Consider the following 21221-nt stretch of genomic DNA (forward strand, 5'->3'; position numbering starts at 1 on the left):
ATACTATCTAAAGGCCCTGATATGTCAGCATCTCCACCTCCATCTCAAACTCAGCTGTCTATAGTAAATGCAGCAAATAAAGCATCACAAGATGGGGTGGGTATACATGATACAACCCCCGGGAGCAAAGGAATTCTAGGATTAGATTCTAGTCCTATCGACAATGAAGCAAGATCTGAGGTGAAATTCCAGCTAGATATTCGTGAGATGCTCAACCTAATTCTTGATGAGATCCGTGAAATCAAAATCAATCAGCGTACGGAACTTGCTGCTATTCATGCTAGAATAGATAAGCTGGAGGAGTTAACACTGGCGCTCCCCCTCAGGGTCTCGGAGGCAGAGTCAAGGATTTCTGTCCTTGAAGATCAGATGAATCTGGTCTCAGGAGAGACTAAAGAGGCCACAAAAAAGAGGATTATAATGGAGAACAAACTTGAGGAGTTGGAGAACCACTCCCGTCGTTCCAACCTGAGAATTGTAGGGGTTCCTGAAGGAACAGAAGGATCCGATACAGTACAGTGGGTTAACTCTTTTATACAGAAAGTAGTTTTGCCAGATTTTGAAGGGGACCTGACGATAACAAGAGCCCACAGAGTACCGGCTCAGCGTTTTGCAAATTCTGCATTTCCTAGAACTATTCTACTTAATTTTGCGGACTTTAGAATCAAGGAACGGATACTCTCTAAGGCATATCAACAACACCAGTTTACTGTTTCCGAAACTATAAAATGCAGGATCTTTTCGGATATGACTGCAACTGCAGCTAAAAGAAGGAAAGAGTTCGTAAAGTTGTTGCAGTTATTTAAAGCTAATGGTGCCCAGGCCTCGATTGCACAGCAATCTAAGCTGAAGGTTCTTGTTAAAGGAACATTTTTTTTATTTACTGATTTGGGAGAGGCTCAGACCCTTCTTAACGAGATATCAACAAGGGCCTAGGCACAACGGTTTGGTTTAATTGAATGTTGAATATGAGGATTCTAATGTTATAATCTCATCTATAAAAAGAGGGGGGGGGGAAAGAGAGAGGTGAAAAAATCCAGGCGGGTGTTCCTGGGTCAAGGGTCACACTAGGGTGTAACAAGAAGACACCCGAAGTAGAAGAAGGGGTGGGATGTGGGCAGTGTGGACTGGAAGGGGGGTCCCGCATCTCTGGGGGGGTTCTTGGTGGGGGTGGGTGAATGCAGTAAAAAAATACAAGATCAGTAGGTTTTTGTTTAACATTTTTTACATTTGTTGGTACAGAAGTGGTTTAGAACTTCATAGCCTTATCAATGAGATTTGACTTATGCAATATCCTGTCCATTAACGCGAATGGGCTGCTAAATAAACAGAAATATGGAGCACTTTTAAAATGGGCAATAGCTTTTAAACCCCACATGGTCTTCCTCCAGGAGACGCACTTGAAATCAAACTCCCCAAAGTTGTTTCTTCCTAGATATTTTTCCTATGGGTTTTTTTCCTCAGCTGGGGTCGCCCAGAGGGGTGTGGCTATTTATTTCTCAAGGAATCTACCCGGGAGATCTTGCAAATGAAAAGAGATTCTAGGGGGAGATGGCTTTGGGTTGTAGTGAAATTGTTGGGAAAGGTATTCAATTTTGTAAACTATTATGGTCCAATTTTTGATGACACCTCGGCCCTGACTGAAATTAGTGAAATTCTAAGGGGTAAAACAGGGCAAATTATAGTAGGAGGTGATTTTAATTATATTCAGGATTTAAAGAAGGATACCTCTAATAAGAACAAGAAACAACTAAAACCAAAGACTAAAAGGGTATTAGAGGTTTTTGTATCAGAATATCAATTGCGTGACTCCTGGCGCTCCCGAAACCCCAACCTAGAATCTTACACGTGCTATTCTAATAGGTTTCATACAGCCTCTAGAATAGATTTCTTTTTATCCTCAAGATCACTCCACATCTCTAATGCATTGATAGGCTGCAATCCATTTTCAGATCATGGGAGGATTGAGGTTGAATTAATATTAGAGGGCACGACAGGGGAGCGACCTAGGTGGCAGCTGGATCGCACCCTTTTACAGAACATGACTTGGGTGAGGGTTTCAAAGTTTGGATAAGGGAATTTTTTTTTGAAAATAAGGACTCTGCAGAGCCTTTCGCAGTATGGGGGGCATTCAAAGCAGCAGCCCGGGGACAGATTATAGCATTTTCTTGTAATAAAGCTAATGATCGCAAAAGAAAAATATCTGCCCTTCAGCGTGCTGCTGAAAATGAGTATACTTTGAAATTGAATCAAAAACCGAACAACTGGGAACAAGCTAAAGCATTGCTTAGGGACGTCTTTATCTTGGAAGAGATAAATAGCTCAAAAGCCTTCCAACAAAAGCTATATGAAGATAGTCAACTCATGGGTAAGCTGCTGGCAAATTCAATCAGGAAAAAACAAGAGTCCTCCATCATTTTAAAAATCCAAGATCCATCCGGCGGTATAGATACTAGAAGTGAGGGAATCGCGAAAATATTCCTTGATCACTATGAGAGAATTTACTCGACTGATATTCAAATAGAGGAAACATTAATCAGGGAATATTTTGAGAACTTGAATATCCCCAAAATTTCCAAATCCAGATTCAATCAAATAGGCTGTGACATAAGTAATCTGGAAATCCAGAGCAGTATAAAAGCCACAGCGGGAGCAAAGGCTTCAGGGATTGATGGATTCCCTATCGAATTCTACAAGGTTTTTTTGAAGGAGTTAGAGGATCCCTTGAAATATTTATTTAATTATATTAGATTAGGTGGTAGGATTCCCTCCGAGTTTAAAGAGTCTACAATTATTAGTTTTGTTAAGAAAGGCAAGAACCCGGAGGATGTAAATTCCTATAGACCAATTAGTCTATTAAATTCTGACTACAAGGTTTTTATGAAAATTTGGGCTCAAAGATTCGTGTTGGCGGCCCAGGAGGTGATACATCAAGATCAAACGGGTTTCATAGCTGGACGCTATATGGCTGCCAACACAGAATATTTATTACAGGCACTAGATTATTTTAATATTAATTCAATTTCTGCATGCATTCTTATGATTGATGCAGAAAAAGCATTTGATTTAGTCAACTGGTCAACGTTATTTTTTTCCTTGAGTTATTTTGGATTCCCCACCCCTATTATTAAGATGTTACAAAATATTTATGAGGGAGCTTCAGCCCAGGTGATAATAAATGCCAAGCAAGCAGGGAAGATTAAAATAAATCGAGGCACTAGGCAAGGTTGCCCCCTATCCCCCCTGCTGTTCACCTTTTTTATCGAACCCCTGGTAATAAAAATAAGAAACAATGATACAATATCTTCTCCAATGGTTGGAATGTCGAAGTTAAAACTATTTGCCGACGACATTATCCTTTATATGGCTCCTGATAAAGAAAATATATTACATGTTATGAAAGAGCTTAAGGAATATGAGAAGGTAGGGGGCTACAAAATTAACGAAAAGAAAACAGAAGTTCTTATTTTAAATTCGAATTTAGACTTCCTCCCGCCAGATCTTCAGTCTCAGGCAGAAAAGAGGGACCCAATAAGATATCTAGGGATTTATGTGACCAGAGACTACCAAGAACTTTTTCAATTTAATTATATAAAAACAAGGAATAAAATCAAGAGCCTCTTAGAACAATGGGATATACTGCCCTTATCATTGATTGGCAGAGTGGCATTAATAAAGATGAATATACTACCTCTGCTTTTATTTTTGTTTAGTAATATCCCAATTAAAGTTAATTTGGCTTTTTTTTTATGAACTAGATTCTATGATAAGAAGATTTATTTGGAATAAAAAGGCCAATAGAGTTAAACTCGCGGTAATACAACTTCCTGTTAACCAAGGTGGTCTTGCTCTTCCCCATTTTTATACTTATTATTACGAGGCAGCTTTTTTCGATATAATGGCAGGATTATTAAAGGCTAGACAGATAAGAGACAACTTTTTTTAAAATAGAATGCTTGAGGAATCAGGTTCTCAAATCTTTATTTTCCTAAAAACTGCAAAGCTTCCAAAGAGAACACGATATAAGACACTCATGGGGTATTCATCAAGATTACGGCTTTTATTTGAAAAGCATGGCTCAGATGGATGTATTTATTTAAAACTTTCAGAATGCGTTAAAATGGGTCTTAGGATTTCTTCAAGTCATCTGACAGAATGGGAATCGGCCGGATTCTGTGAAATAAGGCATCTTCTCTCTCAAAATTCGATAATTAGTTGGCAAACGATTAGAGATAGAGCACATCCGAGGCGGCTCATGTTTTTTCAATATTTGCAATTGAGTTATTTCATAAGAAAAGTTGTAGGAAGTTTTGATACAACACCCAATGCTTTGTTATTAGCGTTATATGGGGAGAAACATAAGGGTATAGGATTTTGGTATAAAAAGCTACCCCCTTCTGGAACATCTAATATAATAAGCAAACATCTTGAGAAAATAAGTCTCACATTGCAGTGTGTATTGTCAGACAAAGATTGGGAGACAATTTGTTATTTAGGAAACAGGGCACTCCGTGCAGCTAATTATAAAAGAATGTATTTTCTTTGTCGTTGGTTAGCATATTATACCCCGGAAGCCCTACAAAGAATGTTCCCTGAACACGAGAATAAATGTTTTAGATGCAAAACCAGGGGACAGGGTGGTTGGCATCATATCTTCTTCTCATGTCCAAAGCTAGAACCCTTCTGGAGGGAGATTTTCGCAGATTTGGAGAAGGCAACTGGGAAAATTCTTCTTCCAGAAGTGGAAGTGGCCCTTTTTGGCATTAGTAAGGACAGGAACAGGTTTAATGAATCAGAAGAAGTGTTTATTTTTGTTTCCACTGCTGTGGCACGGTCCCTGATTCTGCAAAATTGGAAATCTACGGCGTGTCCTTGCCATGTTAAGTGGGTTAATAAAATGAGAAGAACATATGATTTTGAGAAAGCCTATGCAGGTAGAGTGGGTGCGACTGCAAGATTTGAAAGGAATTGGAAATATTTTAACCAGCTTGAACTATTAAAAGGAAAGTGATTGTTATATTTTAGTTAACTGCAAGATGTTATGACAACTACATCTGAGGAAACATAAGTATCCATCTGCTGTGCTATATCAAATTGCTAAGCATTTTTATCATGTAAAATGATTGTATGTTATTGTATTTTAAACATTATGAAATGTATTACTATCTGTGCTACTAGACATCGGCACTTTATCGCACTAGTCACTTTATATAGGCCAAAAATTTTGCACATAATAACTTTAGCAACTTCAAGCGTCGGTCTCTCTACTCTTTGCTTAAGCACTTTACGAACGGTATAGTAATATTATTGTGTTACTATACATTGGCACTTTATTGCATTAGTCACTTTATATAGGCCAAATTTTGCACATAATAGTACCCTCAAGCGCTGGTCTTTCTTCTCTTTCTTCTCTTGCATTAGCACTTTATGAACGATATAAATAATATTATTCTTGATGCTGCCCTACCAACAGTTGTTTATATATTGGGTAATTTAATATGCTTTGGAGGTATTATTTTAAGTATGGTAATGATAATGATATTTCTTCTCGATATTAGTATTGTATTATATCGATAGGTTTAAATTTTGAAGTACAATACTGGTTATTTTCTTATTATTGTTGTGGCATTCTTTTGTCTAGGGTTGTCTCTTGGATTTTGTAATTTCTCTGGCTAACGTATGTCTAAAAAAAAAAAAAAAAAAAAAAAAAGACTTATTTAGGCAATTTAGTGAAAAAGAAAGAAGAAAGCATTAACCCTGCGGTTCTCGTCGCCCAAAACCGTTGGTGGCTCATTACTGGTTGTTCGGGTCTAACATTAAACCATTAAACCTAACAGGCCGTTTTACCCAGATCCATTAACAACTCATCTGCAGCTTGCACCGACCTGATGTTATACATCTTATTATTGTGCATTACTTTAAGAGCTGCCGGAAACATCAGCTGAGCTGTTGCGCCCAATCTTCTAAAAGCATCCAGGCGCTTCCCAAATTCCCATTGCTTTTCGAGTGTTGTTCGGGACAGGTCTGATCTTATCAAGAAAGTAAAGCCTTTCCCAGACAAAGACTTTTGTTTCAAGGCCATATTTAAGATACGTTCCTTTAGGACGTAAGTGTGAAAATTGACCAAAATCTTGCGCGGTTTAGATCTCTGTGGATTCAGTTTGAAAGGGTCTCTATGTACCCTCTGAATATCAGCTGACAGTTCTGCAGGAGTGTATTCTAATGACAATGCTTCCTTCAGTAATGAGACGATGTATTGTTTAATGTCTGACACTTCAGAGCCTTCTGGAACATCCTCTCGCTAAGAGACAGATCTTCCTTTGTAAGTTTGTTAATATCCTGCCTTGCCTGATCCAAATAAACTGAATGAATGCCAACCGTTTCTTCTAACACTCCAGTTCTTATAGTGAGATCTTCGATTTTATTGTCCAGTGATTCACAGTAATTTTTGAACTCAAGTTGATTGGCAGATGATTCGGCAAATCCTTTCCTTATCTCCAAAGTGAGAGCTGAGAACATCTCTAGTACAGAGGCTGCCATCATCGGAACTTGAGAGGTTAAGGGAGGGACCAGTAAAGGGTTAATATAAGGTTGAACAGAATTTACAGAGTCATCTTCATCTGGACCCCCAGACGCGCCACGCAAGTCAGTAGAGTCTGATTCTTCAGCCTCTTCAGGATAAACTGTAGTAGGATCTTGAGGTTCACTCAATTGCTGCGTGGATGACGACTGAAACTGAAATTGACCTGACTCTCTTCCTGGGTCTAGCAATCTTTGCGAGCTAGCTTCTACATCAGTAATTGCAGCCATTTCTATTATTTGACCAGGGCGTTTTCCAGCTTGATCTGACTCCCCGGATAGCGATGTATCCAATGATATGGCAGGTTGGCCAAAAGATATGGAATTACCCTCTGAGGTCGACGCCATGTCTTGACTGTTTAAGCCTTCAGAAAGGTGTAGGATCTGTGGAATGGCTTTAAAATAGGCGCGGAGTGAGGGTTTTAATTTGGAGCCTGCAGGGAGTAGCGCTTTAGAGACCTTGGTCTTCGCTTTAGTTTTGCTCTTCACACTTGGGGTTTTGGGCTTGAATTCAGTGTTTAGAAAAGAAGAAGGTTTCGTCTTGGATGATATATTAGCCCCTTTCCCAACTTCTGTTCTCCCTTCTAGAATTCCGACCTTGTTTAGATCTGTCTTCTTTTTTCGTCCGCGACCTCGGCCAAGTTTAGACCCACTCTTGGGAGTGTTGGGTAGGCTGTCAGTGATATTAAATGCACCGAAAGTACCTGGAGTATTCTTATCTGAGGGGGCCTGTAAATGCTCCTCGACACTTTCAAATGCAAACTGAAAGCATCTTGCAAACTGCTGCCAGAGTGGTGGGAGCTGGAAGTGCACTGTGAAGTTCAGCCTTAAGTGTGAGTCAGAATTGCGGCATGAATTAAGGGCAAAAAAAGGCAGCTGCCTGCATTTTAAGTTTAATTAAACACCTGGATTATGGACCCCAAGGTATGTATGAAGTAAGCCTAAAGATAAATAAATACATATTTACAGACATTGAAAAATCTTGTTGGGATACGTATATCACTTAAATACCGACTGGTTTACGCACATCTGAATTGCATATTGCCACATTACTGTTCCAAGAGAGCTTCCCCATTGAACATCAGTCTTACTTAGGCTTAGTAGTGAAAGAGAAATACCGAGTGCTGTTACTGCTTAATGAGCACTCTAGCAGCATTGACAGGAGAAGCTTTGGGGTGATCCAATGATAAAAGAAGCAGCTTTGTGACAGGATGTTTTGTGGCACACAAGCAGCGATAGAAGGCTCCCGGGCACCACAAATGTTTAGTCATAGGCTTAGTAGTTGTATCAGAGGAAGTTTGGAATGATCAGTGGTAAAGTATGCAGTCCGGCCTGCGGACTCTCTAACTACTAAATAAGCGGATACTAATGGGGCACTAAATTTCACTGCTTCAGCCGTGAGTCAAAAGTCTTCACAGGCTATTTTACTGTGCACTCTCAGCAAATGCACAAGTAACGCATTGAAATGAGGCACTTACCATTAATGGCTTAAGGTTCGCAACTGCACAGGCTGATGTTTTCATCTTAAAAGAAACGCCAGACTCTGCTTCGGCCCCAGAGGGAGTAGTGAGTGCGTGTTGACTCGGAGGGACTGGTGAGTGATGTGACGGCAAAACTGCATTCAAGATCACGGATAAATGGATTGACAGGTGGTTGAATGGATGAGTAACTAGATGGATGTATGGAAGGGGGAATGGAGTAGATGAATGGTTGAATGGATTTGCTGGTACACCTCTTTTAATTAACCATGACGAGGCTGTTTCTAGTTATGCATTGGCAAATACACCACAAGCACATACAAATGAGGCACTTACCACTAATGGCTTAAGGTTCACAGCAGCACAGGCTGATGTTTTCATCTTAAAACAAGCGCCAGCCTCTGATGCGGCTTTAGCATTAGAGTGGGTCCCCGCTTCGGCCACGGGGGGACTGGTGAGTGCTGTTGTGATCTGAGCTCGCAGTTCCTGGTTTCACGGAGGCATTTACACTTGTGCAGCCATGAGGAGATTGCAAGGGCTGTACAAGCAGGAAGTGCCATGCAGCTGAGGTGAACACTGGAGTTCAACAATACTAGAATGCTGACCTTCGTCAGCATCAATAGTGTACCCTCACAAAGTTCAGTGGATGAAATGGAGTACTTGGGCCTTGGGACACTGATCAGAGCTGACACACATTAAACAACTGGAAACCATGTGTGACAGTCAATAGAAATGGAGGAAAAGTAAGTGGCAAGCATGCTAACCAATTAAAAGTAAGGGTGGGATGTAAGCCCCTTTTAAGATTTATATTAAAAACAATAGATTTCCCAAGCATAGTGTAAGCGATGTGCAAGTGAATCCTAAAAAGGTGAGTAATGTTTGGAAACATTTCAGTATTCTTTCAGGAGAGAAAAGGTTAGTGCCAAGTTTGTCTGGTGCAATGTCTGCAGCAAGCATTGGTTGAGATAGACTGGGAAGAAGTATTCCCATGAAACAAATTCCATGTGGATGTACATCAAAACTATCCATCCATGCATGTACCATCTCAGGATGAAGGAGAAGATAGTTGCAGCAGAAGAACAATCATTATATGCAGTAGCCTTATGGGAATCATTGTCACTTGCTGTCATAACGGTTCCAGCTGTCTCCGATAAGTCATCTGAGATAGTAACTCACTATAGCAAATGGCAAATGCCCGTGGCTCTTAAGATGTTAGCCATGGCTGCAGACCTGGATGCAGTTGGTAATTATTGTTTTGCTTTCCATTGAACCTTCTAGTTTTTCACAAACTGAAGCCAGTTGCTTCTTTTCAGTTGCCTTCCACCTTCAATACCTTGTTTATTTTCTTCCTAAAAAAGGGACAACAATTTAAAACTGTTAGTACTGCAGGAGCACTATTAGCATTTAATTTACAGGTCCTGTGCCTAGGTAGTGCACTCTGCTAGGGACTTACAGATCAATTAAATATGCCAATTATACATAAGTCCATGAAACCATGTTTAGGTGACAAGCTCATACACTTTATCACTGCTCAGATTCTTATGGTGAACTGGGTGTTTCAGTATGTGAGCTGGCTTTCAAGCTGAGATCGATATACCTGCTGATAGAGTGAGGCAAGAGTGTTTTACATTTTTTTTTATGTGACACATTCATATTTTTATCCCAATTTTTCCCGTTTTTACCAAGTACACTGCTGCATGTTGCAGGGTGTATGATTAATTGCTGCATAACTGCTGGGGCATTTTCTAGACTTAGTTTGTGTTGCTGTTAGCCACTGTCAGAAGGTAGGGTGGGGGCCGGATCATTTTCTGGTCTGTCCCAAGTGGAGCGCCATCTTTCCTCCACTTAGTAGGGCCGTTTTACAGACTCCATCTTGGGCGGTCAGTGGTCTAGTTGTTCGACCGGTTTTCCCCTCAGCTATTTAATGAAAGCCCCAATGCGGAAGCATGCAGTGGGTGTGCCGCTGGCATGCCAAACATTTGCCAAAGGCAAGACCGTTCACACCAGTCTGCATCCGGATCGCGGGCAGCGCCAGCGATGCTGCCAAATCTACTTGGACCCAGATCATTACTTGGTCAAGAGACTCTCTTATGGCTCTCAAGAGGGATCCTTGTAGCGACGAGATAACATGCCTGGATATGGGAGTAGGAAGCATGGAACTTTGCTGCAAGGCCTGTAAGTTCACGCTGGAGACACAGTCAGAGCCAGAAGGGGGAATAGCATCTGTCTCCAGGCTCCACTACGAAAGATCATCCAGGGTGAGGGCCTGCCTTATAAACTGCAGATCACTCTCAAAACATGCGGATTACATATGGTTGTCATTAGTCAATAATACCTGGAACGTGATGTCCCTTATGGAAATCTGGCTGAAGGAGGGTTCAAACACCGACATAGCTTTAGCGGACCCTGCAGGTTTTGTGGAAGGGCAGGGGGAGGTGTCGCTATTGTCCCAAGGGACAACTGAGAGATCTCCACATCGAGATTGGGCCAAATTGGCACTATTGAGGGCCTGCCCTTTTGCATCAAACTTTCCCCTTTTCCTTTGCAGGTCTGTTGATCTACAGGCCACCTGATTGCCCCCATAGCTACATGATAGAGCTCTGCGACACATTTGCCCAGCTGACATTACAGTATGCTAATGTCACAGTCCCAGGGGACTTCAATCTACATTGTGGATTATCAAGGTTGCTCTCAGGCATCCCAGCTACATTAGGTGGCCTTAACCTTACTCAGTGGGTAACCTTAGCCACACACCGAGCAGGCCATAAACTAGACCTAATCTTTTCCAACAATCAAGAGGTTAGAGTGGACGACCCGCTCCCCCTTGTATGGACTGACCATTTCCTGGTCCCTTTTTCTTTCTGCTTCGGGGCTAGGTCAGTCAATAATCAGAGAGTAGTGGAAAAGCGGAGGATCTGGAAAAATGTAACTGAGGATAACTTAGGACGAGCTTTTCAGGAATCTGTGCCCCAGTTATCCCGTAAAACTGATCGTGATGCATATTGCTTTAACCAATGGGCCACGAATGCCCTAGACACTGTAGCCCTAAAAAGACCAGCTATTTCAAGTAGAAGAAAACCCTCAGCTCCATGGTTCTCGGACGAACTGAGGGTGCCGAACAGCCATTGTAAGAAATTTGAGTGCACCTGTAGGAAAGCCTATGAAAACCTTGAAGATAAAAATGTTTATAAGGAGGCTCTGAGTTTAATTCGCAGACTGAGGAGGAGTAAGATGAGGGACTTCTTTGTCAGTTGCATTGAGCGCTCAGAAAACTCAGCTAAAGACATTTTTAATATCAAAAAATCCTTTATTGCTCTGGAAGCCATGGACAGCACCCCTCATCTTCCCTTTGCACAAGATTGTCTAATTTTTGTTTTTGAATAAAAAATTCAGAAACTATAATCCTCATTCCCACGGGATGGGGGTCATTGGCTCACCAGGAGCTACTGACCGCTGATTCCCCTATTTCGTGCTCGGAATTTCTCCCCATCTCTCTGGAAGACTTATTGGCAGAACTCTTGCAATGCAAATCTGGCTCACCTATGGACCCATGTCCTTCCCCCCTCTTTAGAATGATGGCCCCATGGCTCAGTACCACATTAAACCAGATCTGGAATTCCTCCTTACACCTGGGTACTTTTCCTAGTGCCTGGAAACAAGCATTCTTATGGCCTCTGTTGAAAAAACCAAACGCAGATCCGAGTATGCTTTGCAATTTTAGAACGATTTCCCTCCGGCCAACCCCGGCAAAAATCCTCAAAGGTGGTTGAGAAACAGCTCACAGTTTTTGCAGAAACGAATGACCTCCTCCATGACTCTCAATCAGATTTCTGAGCAGGATATAGCAAGGAAACCTCTTTGTTTGAAATTTCCGAATCAGTACAAGAGTTTGTAGATAGCGGGGCCGCAGTCATGATAGTACATTTGGACCTGGCAGCAGCTTTTGCCATGGTCTCGCATCGGATCCTGCTGGAGCGCTTATAGCATCTGGGCGTCAGGGGAATGGCACTCTCATGGCTTCGGTCCTATCTGGAAGACCGCTCTCAACAGGTCTTTTTACAACCTTTTTCATCCTCACCCAAAACTTTGGTGTGTGCAGTGCCGCAGGGCTCAGCTTTGAGCCCACTGCTTATTAATCTTAACTTGGCCCCTTTCGCCCCCATTATTTCATCCTGGGGCGTGAAAGTAGTCTCCTACGATGACAACACACAGCTGGTTTTGTCCTTCAAGTAGCACTCCCCGGAAGCATTCAATAAATTCAAAGAATGCATGAAGCAGATTTCCATGTGGATGTATGGCAATTGCTTGAAATTTAATGCAGATAAGACTGAGGCCTTGTTCTTTAATCAAATTTGGTTATCAGGTTTGATACTGATCTCACGTTTATGACCCACATTCCGACAGGTCTCAGCCACATGCTTCTGGAAGTTATGGTCATTGAGGAAAGTCTTAAGATATCAGCTCGAGGAGAGCCATAAGATGATCATACATGCCCTGATTACCTCCCAGCTGGACTATGCAGTCTGTATATTGGGTTCCTGGCATATCTGGTTCACAGACTACAGATGGTTCAGAATGCAGCAGTTAGGCTGATCTACAAAGTGCCCTTTCTACATCATATTACCCCTCGTCTGAGATGGTTACATTGGCTTTCATCAGATTGAATTCAAGGCCTTGATGCTGACTTTCACAGCCATAAGAAGCTTGGACACCCTGCTATCTTAAGCAGAGGCTTAGCCTGTATCATCAGGATTGCTTATTGAGATCTAGGCACTCATGTCTGCTCCGTGTGCCACAATATGTCAAAGAGCATCAAGGAGGAAGGTAATTCTCGGTCAGGGCAGCCAAACTCTGGAATGCCTTGCACCCCTATATGTGCATGATAAAGTCAGAACTAGAGTTCATGAAGACCTTACAGACTCTGCTTTTCTCACAGATGTAGTATTTCCATGCCGTTCTTTGTAGTCAGTCTGCACTAGTGGCGGGACACCTCTGACAAGGTATATCTTACACCTTATAAATGCATATTGATTGACTGGGTGAGTTAATAACTGTAGAGGTGTCTAAGTGTGCATATAAGTGGCTGTATGGATTAGTAACTGGCTGTGCTAGTCGATGTTTGGCTGTGTAGCTGTGTGTGCATGTGGCTTTAGTAGACGTGGATACATAAGTACAGTGAGAGTGTGTGAGCAAGTTTTTCTGTCTATTTCCGACTGGAGGGGACAGTGGCTGTATTGGTTTGTAAATAGGTATGTTTGTGGCTGTATTGGTGGGTGACTGGCTATATAATTGGGTGTATGGATCTGTAAGTGCAAGTGTAAGTGACTGAAGCTTAAAATACATGCCTTACCTTTTAACTACTCTGCACCCTACCCATTGGGTTATCTAGGTCGTACCTTGGGGGTGACCTATGTGTAAAAAGGAGAGTTTAAACAATGGAAAGGGGTATTAAATGCCATGTCAGCCTAGCAGTAAAACTGCACGCACAGGCTCTGCAGTAGCAGTTCCAATACATTTTAAAAGGCTACTTGTCTGGGTGGGTGAATAGAACTGGCAGTATTTTACTACTTATCTGTGTGACTCTATCAGATCCTCTGTGGGTATGTCGCTTAATGTGTAAGAAACTGTTGCTTTTTGACTGGCTCTCTTAGTAAATCCATGGGTCTGTAAATGTGTATGTAAGTGGCTGAATGGATTGCTTACTGGCTGCATTAGTGAGCATTGTGGCATTTAACTGTGTGCAACTAGCTTAGTTACTACTGGATACATATGTGCTGTGTGGGTGTGAATGTATGTGTAAGTGCCTCTGTCGCTCTCTCACAGATATGTGAGTAGCTGTATTTGTGTAAGTACATGTGAAACTGACCGACTGCTGGGTGCATGAATGCTTGTACTGGTGCATAACTGCGTGTGCCTGTATGAATGTGTAAATAATTAGGTAAGTGTATGCATAGGTGAGTAAATGGTGGTATGTGAATGGTTTTATGGGTGTGTGACTGAGTGTGGAAGTCACTGGCTGTATGAGTGGTGGGAACATAAGTGCTTTTATGGGACTGTAACTGGGTGTGTAAGTGCCTCACTGACTGTGTGAGTGGGTGGAAATGACGTACTATTAAATGACATGCTATAAGCAAAAACAGCCCTTAGAAGTATTTAACAATCTACTTTTAATAGTTTGCATTTATGTTTTACTATGTAAAAACTACTCCATTAAAAGCCAAACACTCCCTAATGACCAATGTTCCCACACCACTCTTTAAATTTCACAGTGCAGTCATTTTTGTTCCCCTAACCCATATTTTTTTAGCTTTGTGTCCATGGTGACAATTTTAGCAGCACTCTCTACCTACCACTAGGTCAAAAGTACACATTACTTTCTGTAAGCAGCATACCAGCTTCAAATTACATTGTAGAAGGTGTGGCTGACAGATTTCATTTTCAAGCATATCCCTTACATTTTTTTTTAATGAAAACCAATCACAAGTGTAGTTACTTTTTTCTCCAAATCACTACTTAATTTTAGTTCCATGCAGATATCCACCATACAATCCAATATGTTCTTTTATATTCTACTTGCTGTCCTCCATTCTAGATCCCTTTTTTCTTCAACACTGCCTCATTCTACTGTAGCCTTCTTCTCAGTGCTGCTACTCCTTCCATTTAAAATGGGGCTATATTGTGGATTATGTGTCATGCTTTAGTGTTGTGAGCATCGCCGACCTCAAACAAAAAGCACACATTCAACACAATGGCAGCAGGTTTCCCACATCCAAAACCATTTCTGTAAAGTAACAACACATTTATTATAGTAGGCAACATGGGTATCTATGTGTGGGTGTGCCTCTATATGTCTGTGAGAAGGTGTTTGACTGGCTGTGTGAGTCGGCGTGTCGCAGGCTAGATAGATGTGTAAGTGGTTGTATGAATGTGAGATGTGGTGTGGCAATGGCTGTGTGAGTGGATGTACGGGTGTGGGAGTGGGTATGTGAGTGGTGCTATGGGTGTGTGAGTGGTGCTATGGACCTGTGACTGGCTGTGTGAGTGGTGCTATGGACCTGTTAGTGGGTGTGTGACTGTCTGTGCGTATCTGTGAGTGTGTGTGTGAGTGAGTGTCAGTGGCGCAACGAACCTTGAGGGGGCCCTCCTGCAGGGTAGGTGAAGGGGCCCCCTCCGGACTCAAACTAGAGCTCCCCAGCAGAAGTGCGGTGCTGATTGGGCCCTCTGGAGGGTGAGCGCCCCCCGCACTGCGGGGGCTGCAGGGGCCTGTGTTACACCCCTGGTGAGTGTGTGAGTGTGTATGTGCATCTCTGAGTGGGTATTGAGTGTTTGTGTGGTTATGTGAGTTGCTTTGTGAGTGTGTGGGTCAGTGAGTGGTTCTGTGAGTGTGTGTGTGTGTATATGAGTGCCTGTGTGGGTCTGTGAGGGGGTATATGGAACTGTGTGTGAGGGCCTGTGTTGGCCTTTGAGTGTGTCTGTGAGTTCCTGTGTGGGTATGTCACTGGGTGTGTGAATGCCTGAGTGGTCTGTGGATGGGTGTGTGTGTGTCTGTGAGTGGCTGTGTTATTGGCTGTGTGGGTCTGTGAGTGGGTGCAGGAGTACATGTGTGGGTCTGTGTGTGAGTGGGTCTGTGAGTAGGTGTGTGAATTCCTGCCTGGGGATGTCACCGGGTATGTGAATGCCTTAGTGGGTCTGTGAATTGGTGTGTAAGTGTCTGTGTCAGTCTGTGAGTGGCTGTGTCAGTGCCTGTGTGGATCTGTGGGTGGATGTGTGAGTGTGTGTGTGTGCGTGTGTGGGTGTGTGAGTGCCTGTGTGGATCTGTGTGTGGGTGTGTGAATACCTGTTTAGGTCTGTGAGTTGGTATGTGACTGCCTGTGTGGGTCTGCAAATGGGTGTGAGAGTACCTGTGAGGGTGTCTGAGTGGGTCTGAAAGTACTTTTTTTCCCAAAGTATGGCAAGTTCCACTGATGCGCTGCAGATTTACAAGAGGGCCGCACAGAGCCTCGCGGAGATCTGTGGGTTGCCAAAGTGGAAAAAAACAATATCACTCAATTTTGTACCCAACATATGTCCCTCTCACACTTCTGTAACACACACATGGGGTCAGGGTACCTCTACCCTGACCCCTTCAATCATTTTTAAAAAATGGTTTACCGATACTTAACCCGTTGACCGCAGCTGGAATTCTGCCGAGGTGCGGGTGATTTACGACTGGGCGTGGTCAGGACGGCCCAGCGTGACGTCACCTCCACATCTACATACTTAGAACAAATATTTATATTTATGTCATCAAGGTACATACATGTTGAGTGATGTATAGAAATCTTTACTTACCAATTGATATTTTTTTCCTCTCTATTACGGCTACAGTATTAAGCACATTGGTTGAAGGATGCCAAGTCTGGGCATAACACTACAACCTCTGCTCCACCTCCAGGAAATTCACAGTGAGGCGCATACAAACACATCTGCCCACTTCACCATAACAAATGTGTTTTCACACTCGCTGATAATTCGTTTTTTTAAAAAGTAAGAGAATTGTTATTAGAATCCCACTAGTCGTTCATGCCGCTTTCTCCCACCACCCTATAATTCCTGTCTGTTTTATTCATGCCTCCTTTGCCACAGTGTTCAGATTTTTCTCTTCCTTCCTTCTTTTTCCTCTTTTCTACCTTTCTCTAGGTCAAAGTCTGATGATACAAAATAAGCCCTGGTCCCTGAAAATGAGTACTGTTGCCTACCACGTGCAATCATCATCACAAAACAAGCAATATTCATACCACTCAACTTCATTCACATTTCTACTCCAGATGCATGCACCAGCAGCACAAATCTCCATAGCTCCCATCTCACTTATGTTCTTTGATGCCCACTATGCGCTGAGATCTATCGAACAGATGTGCAAGCACATAGTAACATTGAAATTCTATTGAATAATCAGTTATGGTTTTCACTCGCCTCTTCTCCTATATTCAGTGAGCACATTATATATGGGATTACGGTCCTGCACCAAATTCACAATCGCACAAAAGGGGATGCCTCACCAAGATGGATGAAACCTGGTCGCCATTCACCTAACTCACAAAGCATTGTTTGAACGCCTATGGAATCACATTTACATGGTGTAACAAAAATGTCAATAGCAACTTTTACAACTTTGAAGATTTTAAAGGTATCTACAACGTTCACAACACCTGCTTTGGGTGTGTCAGTCAACGTAGCTCTCCGTACACCGAGAACATGAAAAACTCCTTTATGGAAATTGCTTTTTAGTCACATCCTAGAATGCACCCCCCCCAAGGGAACACATTCCACCCCCTAATCCATCATCAACTGTTAGTATTAACGAATCCAGTTCAGCACCAGACCGTTTAAAATATGCTCATAGATGCCCACTGCGAGGCGCTCTACCTACTGGCACCAACACCGTATTAGACAAACTCTGCTCTACACTCTGCACATTGGAGTGAACTGAACTCCCGACTCGAGACTTACACCTTTGTTAGCAGCCTTTCATGCAGCTTCCCTCCTGACCAGACACTGAAAACACACCTACCCTGCATCAGTCCTGTTGGAACTCCAATGTGTGCCCCTAAACGCCTGCATAACATTCATGCTTTCCGGCTTATTTAAAAGGCCTTCAATTCCAAATACTCAGACTGTCGCGCATATTATCTCGCCTTCTCTGGTTATCTCTGCACCACAAAGACCATCACTCTTGCATGGTTGAAAATCCAAAATCATACAATTAGGAAGCGAGGCAAGTGTGTTTTGTATAGCTTTGTGATATCTTGTTTTTGGATTGGCTAGTCCATATGCAAGTCAACTTTCCAAAATACACACATACATTACAGCCTGCCTCCAGATATCATTACAGTAACTATGTACCTTCAAGTCTGACTACAACATTTATCCAAGAGTTCACCACTCTATAGTTTATTTACCTTGGCTTTAAAAGCATTGGCCGATTCTCTATGAATTGGCTCTAAACATAACATAGCATGTGTATTTGTAAAGTGCACGTTCACCCAGAAGGGTATCTTGGTGCTGAATAACAGATGTGGTTTTTTTTTACCCAACGGTACTCATTTTATCGACCTTAGGAGAATGACAGGCTGAGTATACCCACAAGGATATGAACCTGTGACCATGAGGCCGCTACAGTGGACGCATTAGCCACTAAACTACCAGACCCAACCTAGGTCTGGTGGTTTAGGAAATGTATTGTATAGATTAGCTGTTCATTCTTCTAATTCTTACATTATTGTTCTATGTGGATATTTTCCCCCTTCCTCTCTTTTTGAATTGTCACTTTTTGCCCTTTTCAGCTCAGGGAGATCTATGGTGACGTCTTCACTGTTTACCTTGGCGCGCAGCCTGCTGTGGTGCTGTGTGGGTACGATACCTTGAAGGAGGCTCTGATTGGCCAAGCTGATGACTTTGGTGGAAGAGCCATTTTGCCTGTCTTCAAGAAGCTTACCAGGGGTCAAGGTACTCTTTCTTCTAAATAGTATTTCTATTCTCCAAGACAGGCAATGGTCTAGAGTTGTGATAAAACAAGGCCTAAAGTGTTGGTAAATGTATTTACGTGTATATCTATGATTACTCAAACCTAACTACCAATCAGTGGCCTACTGTACGCAACTAGAGGATACATGTGAATAAGAAATAGAGTGAGAATTTATTTTCGAGTATAATGCAGGATTCGGCGGTTGTTTTCCTGCTTGTGGACCTGCTGTTCCTTGATGCAATGTGTTTCCAGTTTCATCCAGAAATGAAGGAAGAAGCATGCCTGCTCTGCATCTGGATAGAGTCCCAAATCCTGTGAGCACCGCAGAAAGAAGCCTGTCCTCTGCTCTTATCCTTGTTGCAGTGTCTCAAAACCCAGTGATTAAAAAATAAATAATACATTTTTATTGTGATATGTCAACATAGTCATTAAAGTAAAAATGAACAAATACTTGTGAGTTAATAATAGGTGCGAGTGATCGGTGCGCAGGATGTAGCAGTCCCATACCAGAGAAGGAGTGATAGTGATGCAGTCATGTGCAGGCACATTGTCGCATAGGTAGAAAGGTAGGGAATCGAACTAAGAGTATGCTGCTGCACAGGGCTCAAGTCCTAAAAAAAGAACTGGGGGGACTAACCTAGTTAGGCAGTACGCAAGTAACATCACAGTGCGTGACATCACGTTGCATGACAGGGAGGTGTGGCGCCGAGGCCAGGGCGACTGACGCTGGACGCTGGGCATCACGGTTTGATCCCTGGCTCCGGCGGCAGGGGTCAACTCAACCCCATGCGACTCTGGGCAATAGCTTGCTTAATCTTCCCAACGGCCCCCAGCGCAGAGATACCCCTTCGGGGGTGATTTGCGCGTTATACAATTACTGGATTTATTATTATGACATCACAGGAATTGACATCATAGAAAGTGGCATCACAAGCCATGACTTTACAGGGAGTGGCATCACAAGAATTGACATCAGATCTAAAGCCCTCCCCTATATGTTTAGTTTGAGCGCATTGTGAGGATAATACCACAGTGAGCTATGGAAGATGATATGTGACTTCTACACCTTGCTATGCCCCAGTTTTATGTAACACATATTGTTCATTCATTTACAAACGTATATAATTTATTGTACATGTAATAAGCACATGTTGATGTAAAGCGCTCTGACAATCTGCATTGGGATGAGTAGGGCTATAGAAAAGGTAGTACTTAAATTATTTCAACGCCTCCTCAGGGGAAGTAAGCTCTATATAAATGCAATTTGTTTTGTATAATTACTGGAAAAGACCAACACATCTGGCATTCTTACAGTGCATGCATATCTACTATACAGGGACTGAACAAAGTGAAAAGCTGCCTCTCTTAAGTATGTGTGAAGTGCTAACAAGGTGAGCCTTTGTTTCCCCTCCTCCTCATTTGCATCAGGTATTAGGCTCCTGACTGCTCCCAGCAAAGAGGCTCAAACAAAAGGAGGCCTGATGACCCCTCAAATTCAGCCTTTGTTATAGGCCCAGCAGGAATGTAAAATAAGAAAGCCCCGTCTCCGCTTGCACATTGTTGCTTGTTGCAGATGAAAAGCAGACAACGTGCAGACACTGCTGAAAGTATCCCAGTGTTTGGAAATTACACCTGGACGAGTTCAGCTCATGGTGGCCTGGACGTCGTTAACCCTGTGAAAATAGTGGGTGGACGTCGTCCACCAGCATGTACCCCAGACTCATGCCCTGCTGCTGCACAGGTGTGGTGCCCAGAAAGCACCCAACCCTTTGGCAAACGCATGCATGTGACCGGCACCATGGCATGGCAGGAGGTTGCACCAGTGGGACGACTAGGGTGCAGGCGAAAAGTGGAGTCAGGAGAATGGGGAAACCAGGGGGTGATCTGGCAAAGAGTGTTGGTGAGTCTGTCTTGCAGTGTCAGGTGATCAAGGGCTGTGTCTAGCGAGATATTCATGATGCAAGGCAGATCTGGGTCTCTGAGGGGTAGCCCAGGTTCTGTATCCAGGAGGGCTAACAGCTGGGCTAGCACTAGAGAGCCAGGGGCTGGCACGTCACCTCTGAAGTGCTCTAACAAGGCATCCCACTGATGCAATATTGGTAACTTCCGAAGGCCCCGCAATTCTTTGCCTTGGAGGGCGGTGCCCTCCACTGTCACCCATACCTGCATCAAGGCAAGCAGCCGGGGTGAGGTCTGCAATTCCAGGCCAACGTAATTTCCCTTTTAGTGAGTAGAAGCGCCAGGTCCTTCAACCTGGTGACAGCCCTGTAATGTTTAGGGCATGGGAACCAAGTGTGTAGTGTGGGAACCCCAGGGACGCGAGAGATAATTAGTGACAAACAACCAGTAGGTAGTTAACATAGGACAGGACCACAGCATGTGCAGGAAGTCTGCATCCTTGTGTAAACATCGGGGACAGGATGCCTCCGTACAAAAGAAGAAGTGGTTGATCTGTGCAGGGGTGAGGTGCGCCCTATATTCTATATTCGTTTAGAATATAGAAGTGTATCAATTTAAACCACACGTTCAGGGAAACAGCTGCAGGGTAGGCCATAACTGTGGCCCATTCTTTGTTGCTAAGCATCCGGTCTAGGTCCTCGCTCCACAGTCTTGAATTGACGGGAGAAAGGGGCAGGCGTGCCTGTATAGCACCTTGG

General features: G+C 43.0%; 1 protein-coding gene across 1 annotated transcript in view; it reads left to right on the forward strand.

Annotated features, from left to right (window-relative positions):
- Positions 1–21221, forward strand: part of LOC144770291 (cytochrome P450 2B2-like) — a 393669-nt gene that overhangs the window by 111081 nt on the left and 261367 nt on the right. The window contains exon 2 of the mRNA XM_078654687.1: positions 18383–18545. Within this exon, the coding sequence (XP_078510813.1) occupies positions 18383–18545 (163 nt within the window). The remainder of the gene's footprint in view (positions 1–18382; positions 18546–21221) is intronic.

This window comes from Lissotriton helveticus, chromosome 7 (genome assembly GCF_964261635.1).
Source record: "Lissotriton helveticus chromosome 7, aLisHel1.1, whole genome shotgun sequence".
NCBI lineage: Eukaryota > Metazoa > Chordata > Amphibia > Caudata > Salamandridae > Lissotriton > Lissotriton helveticus.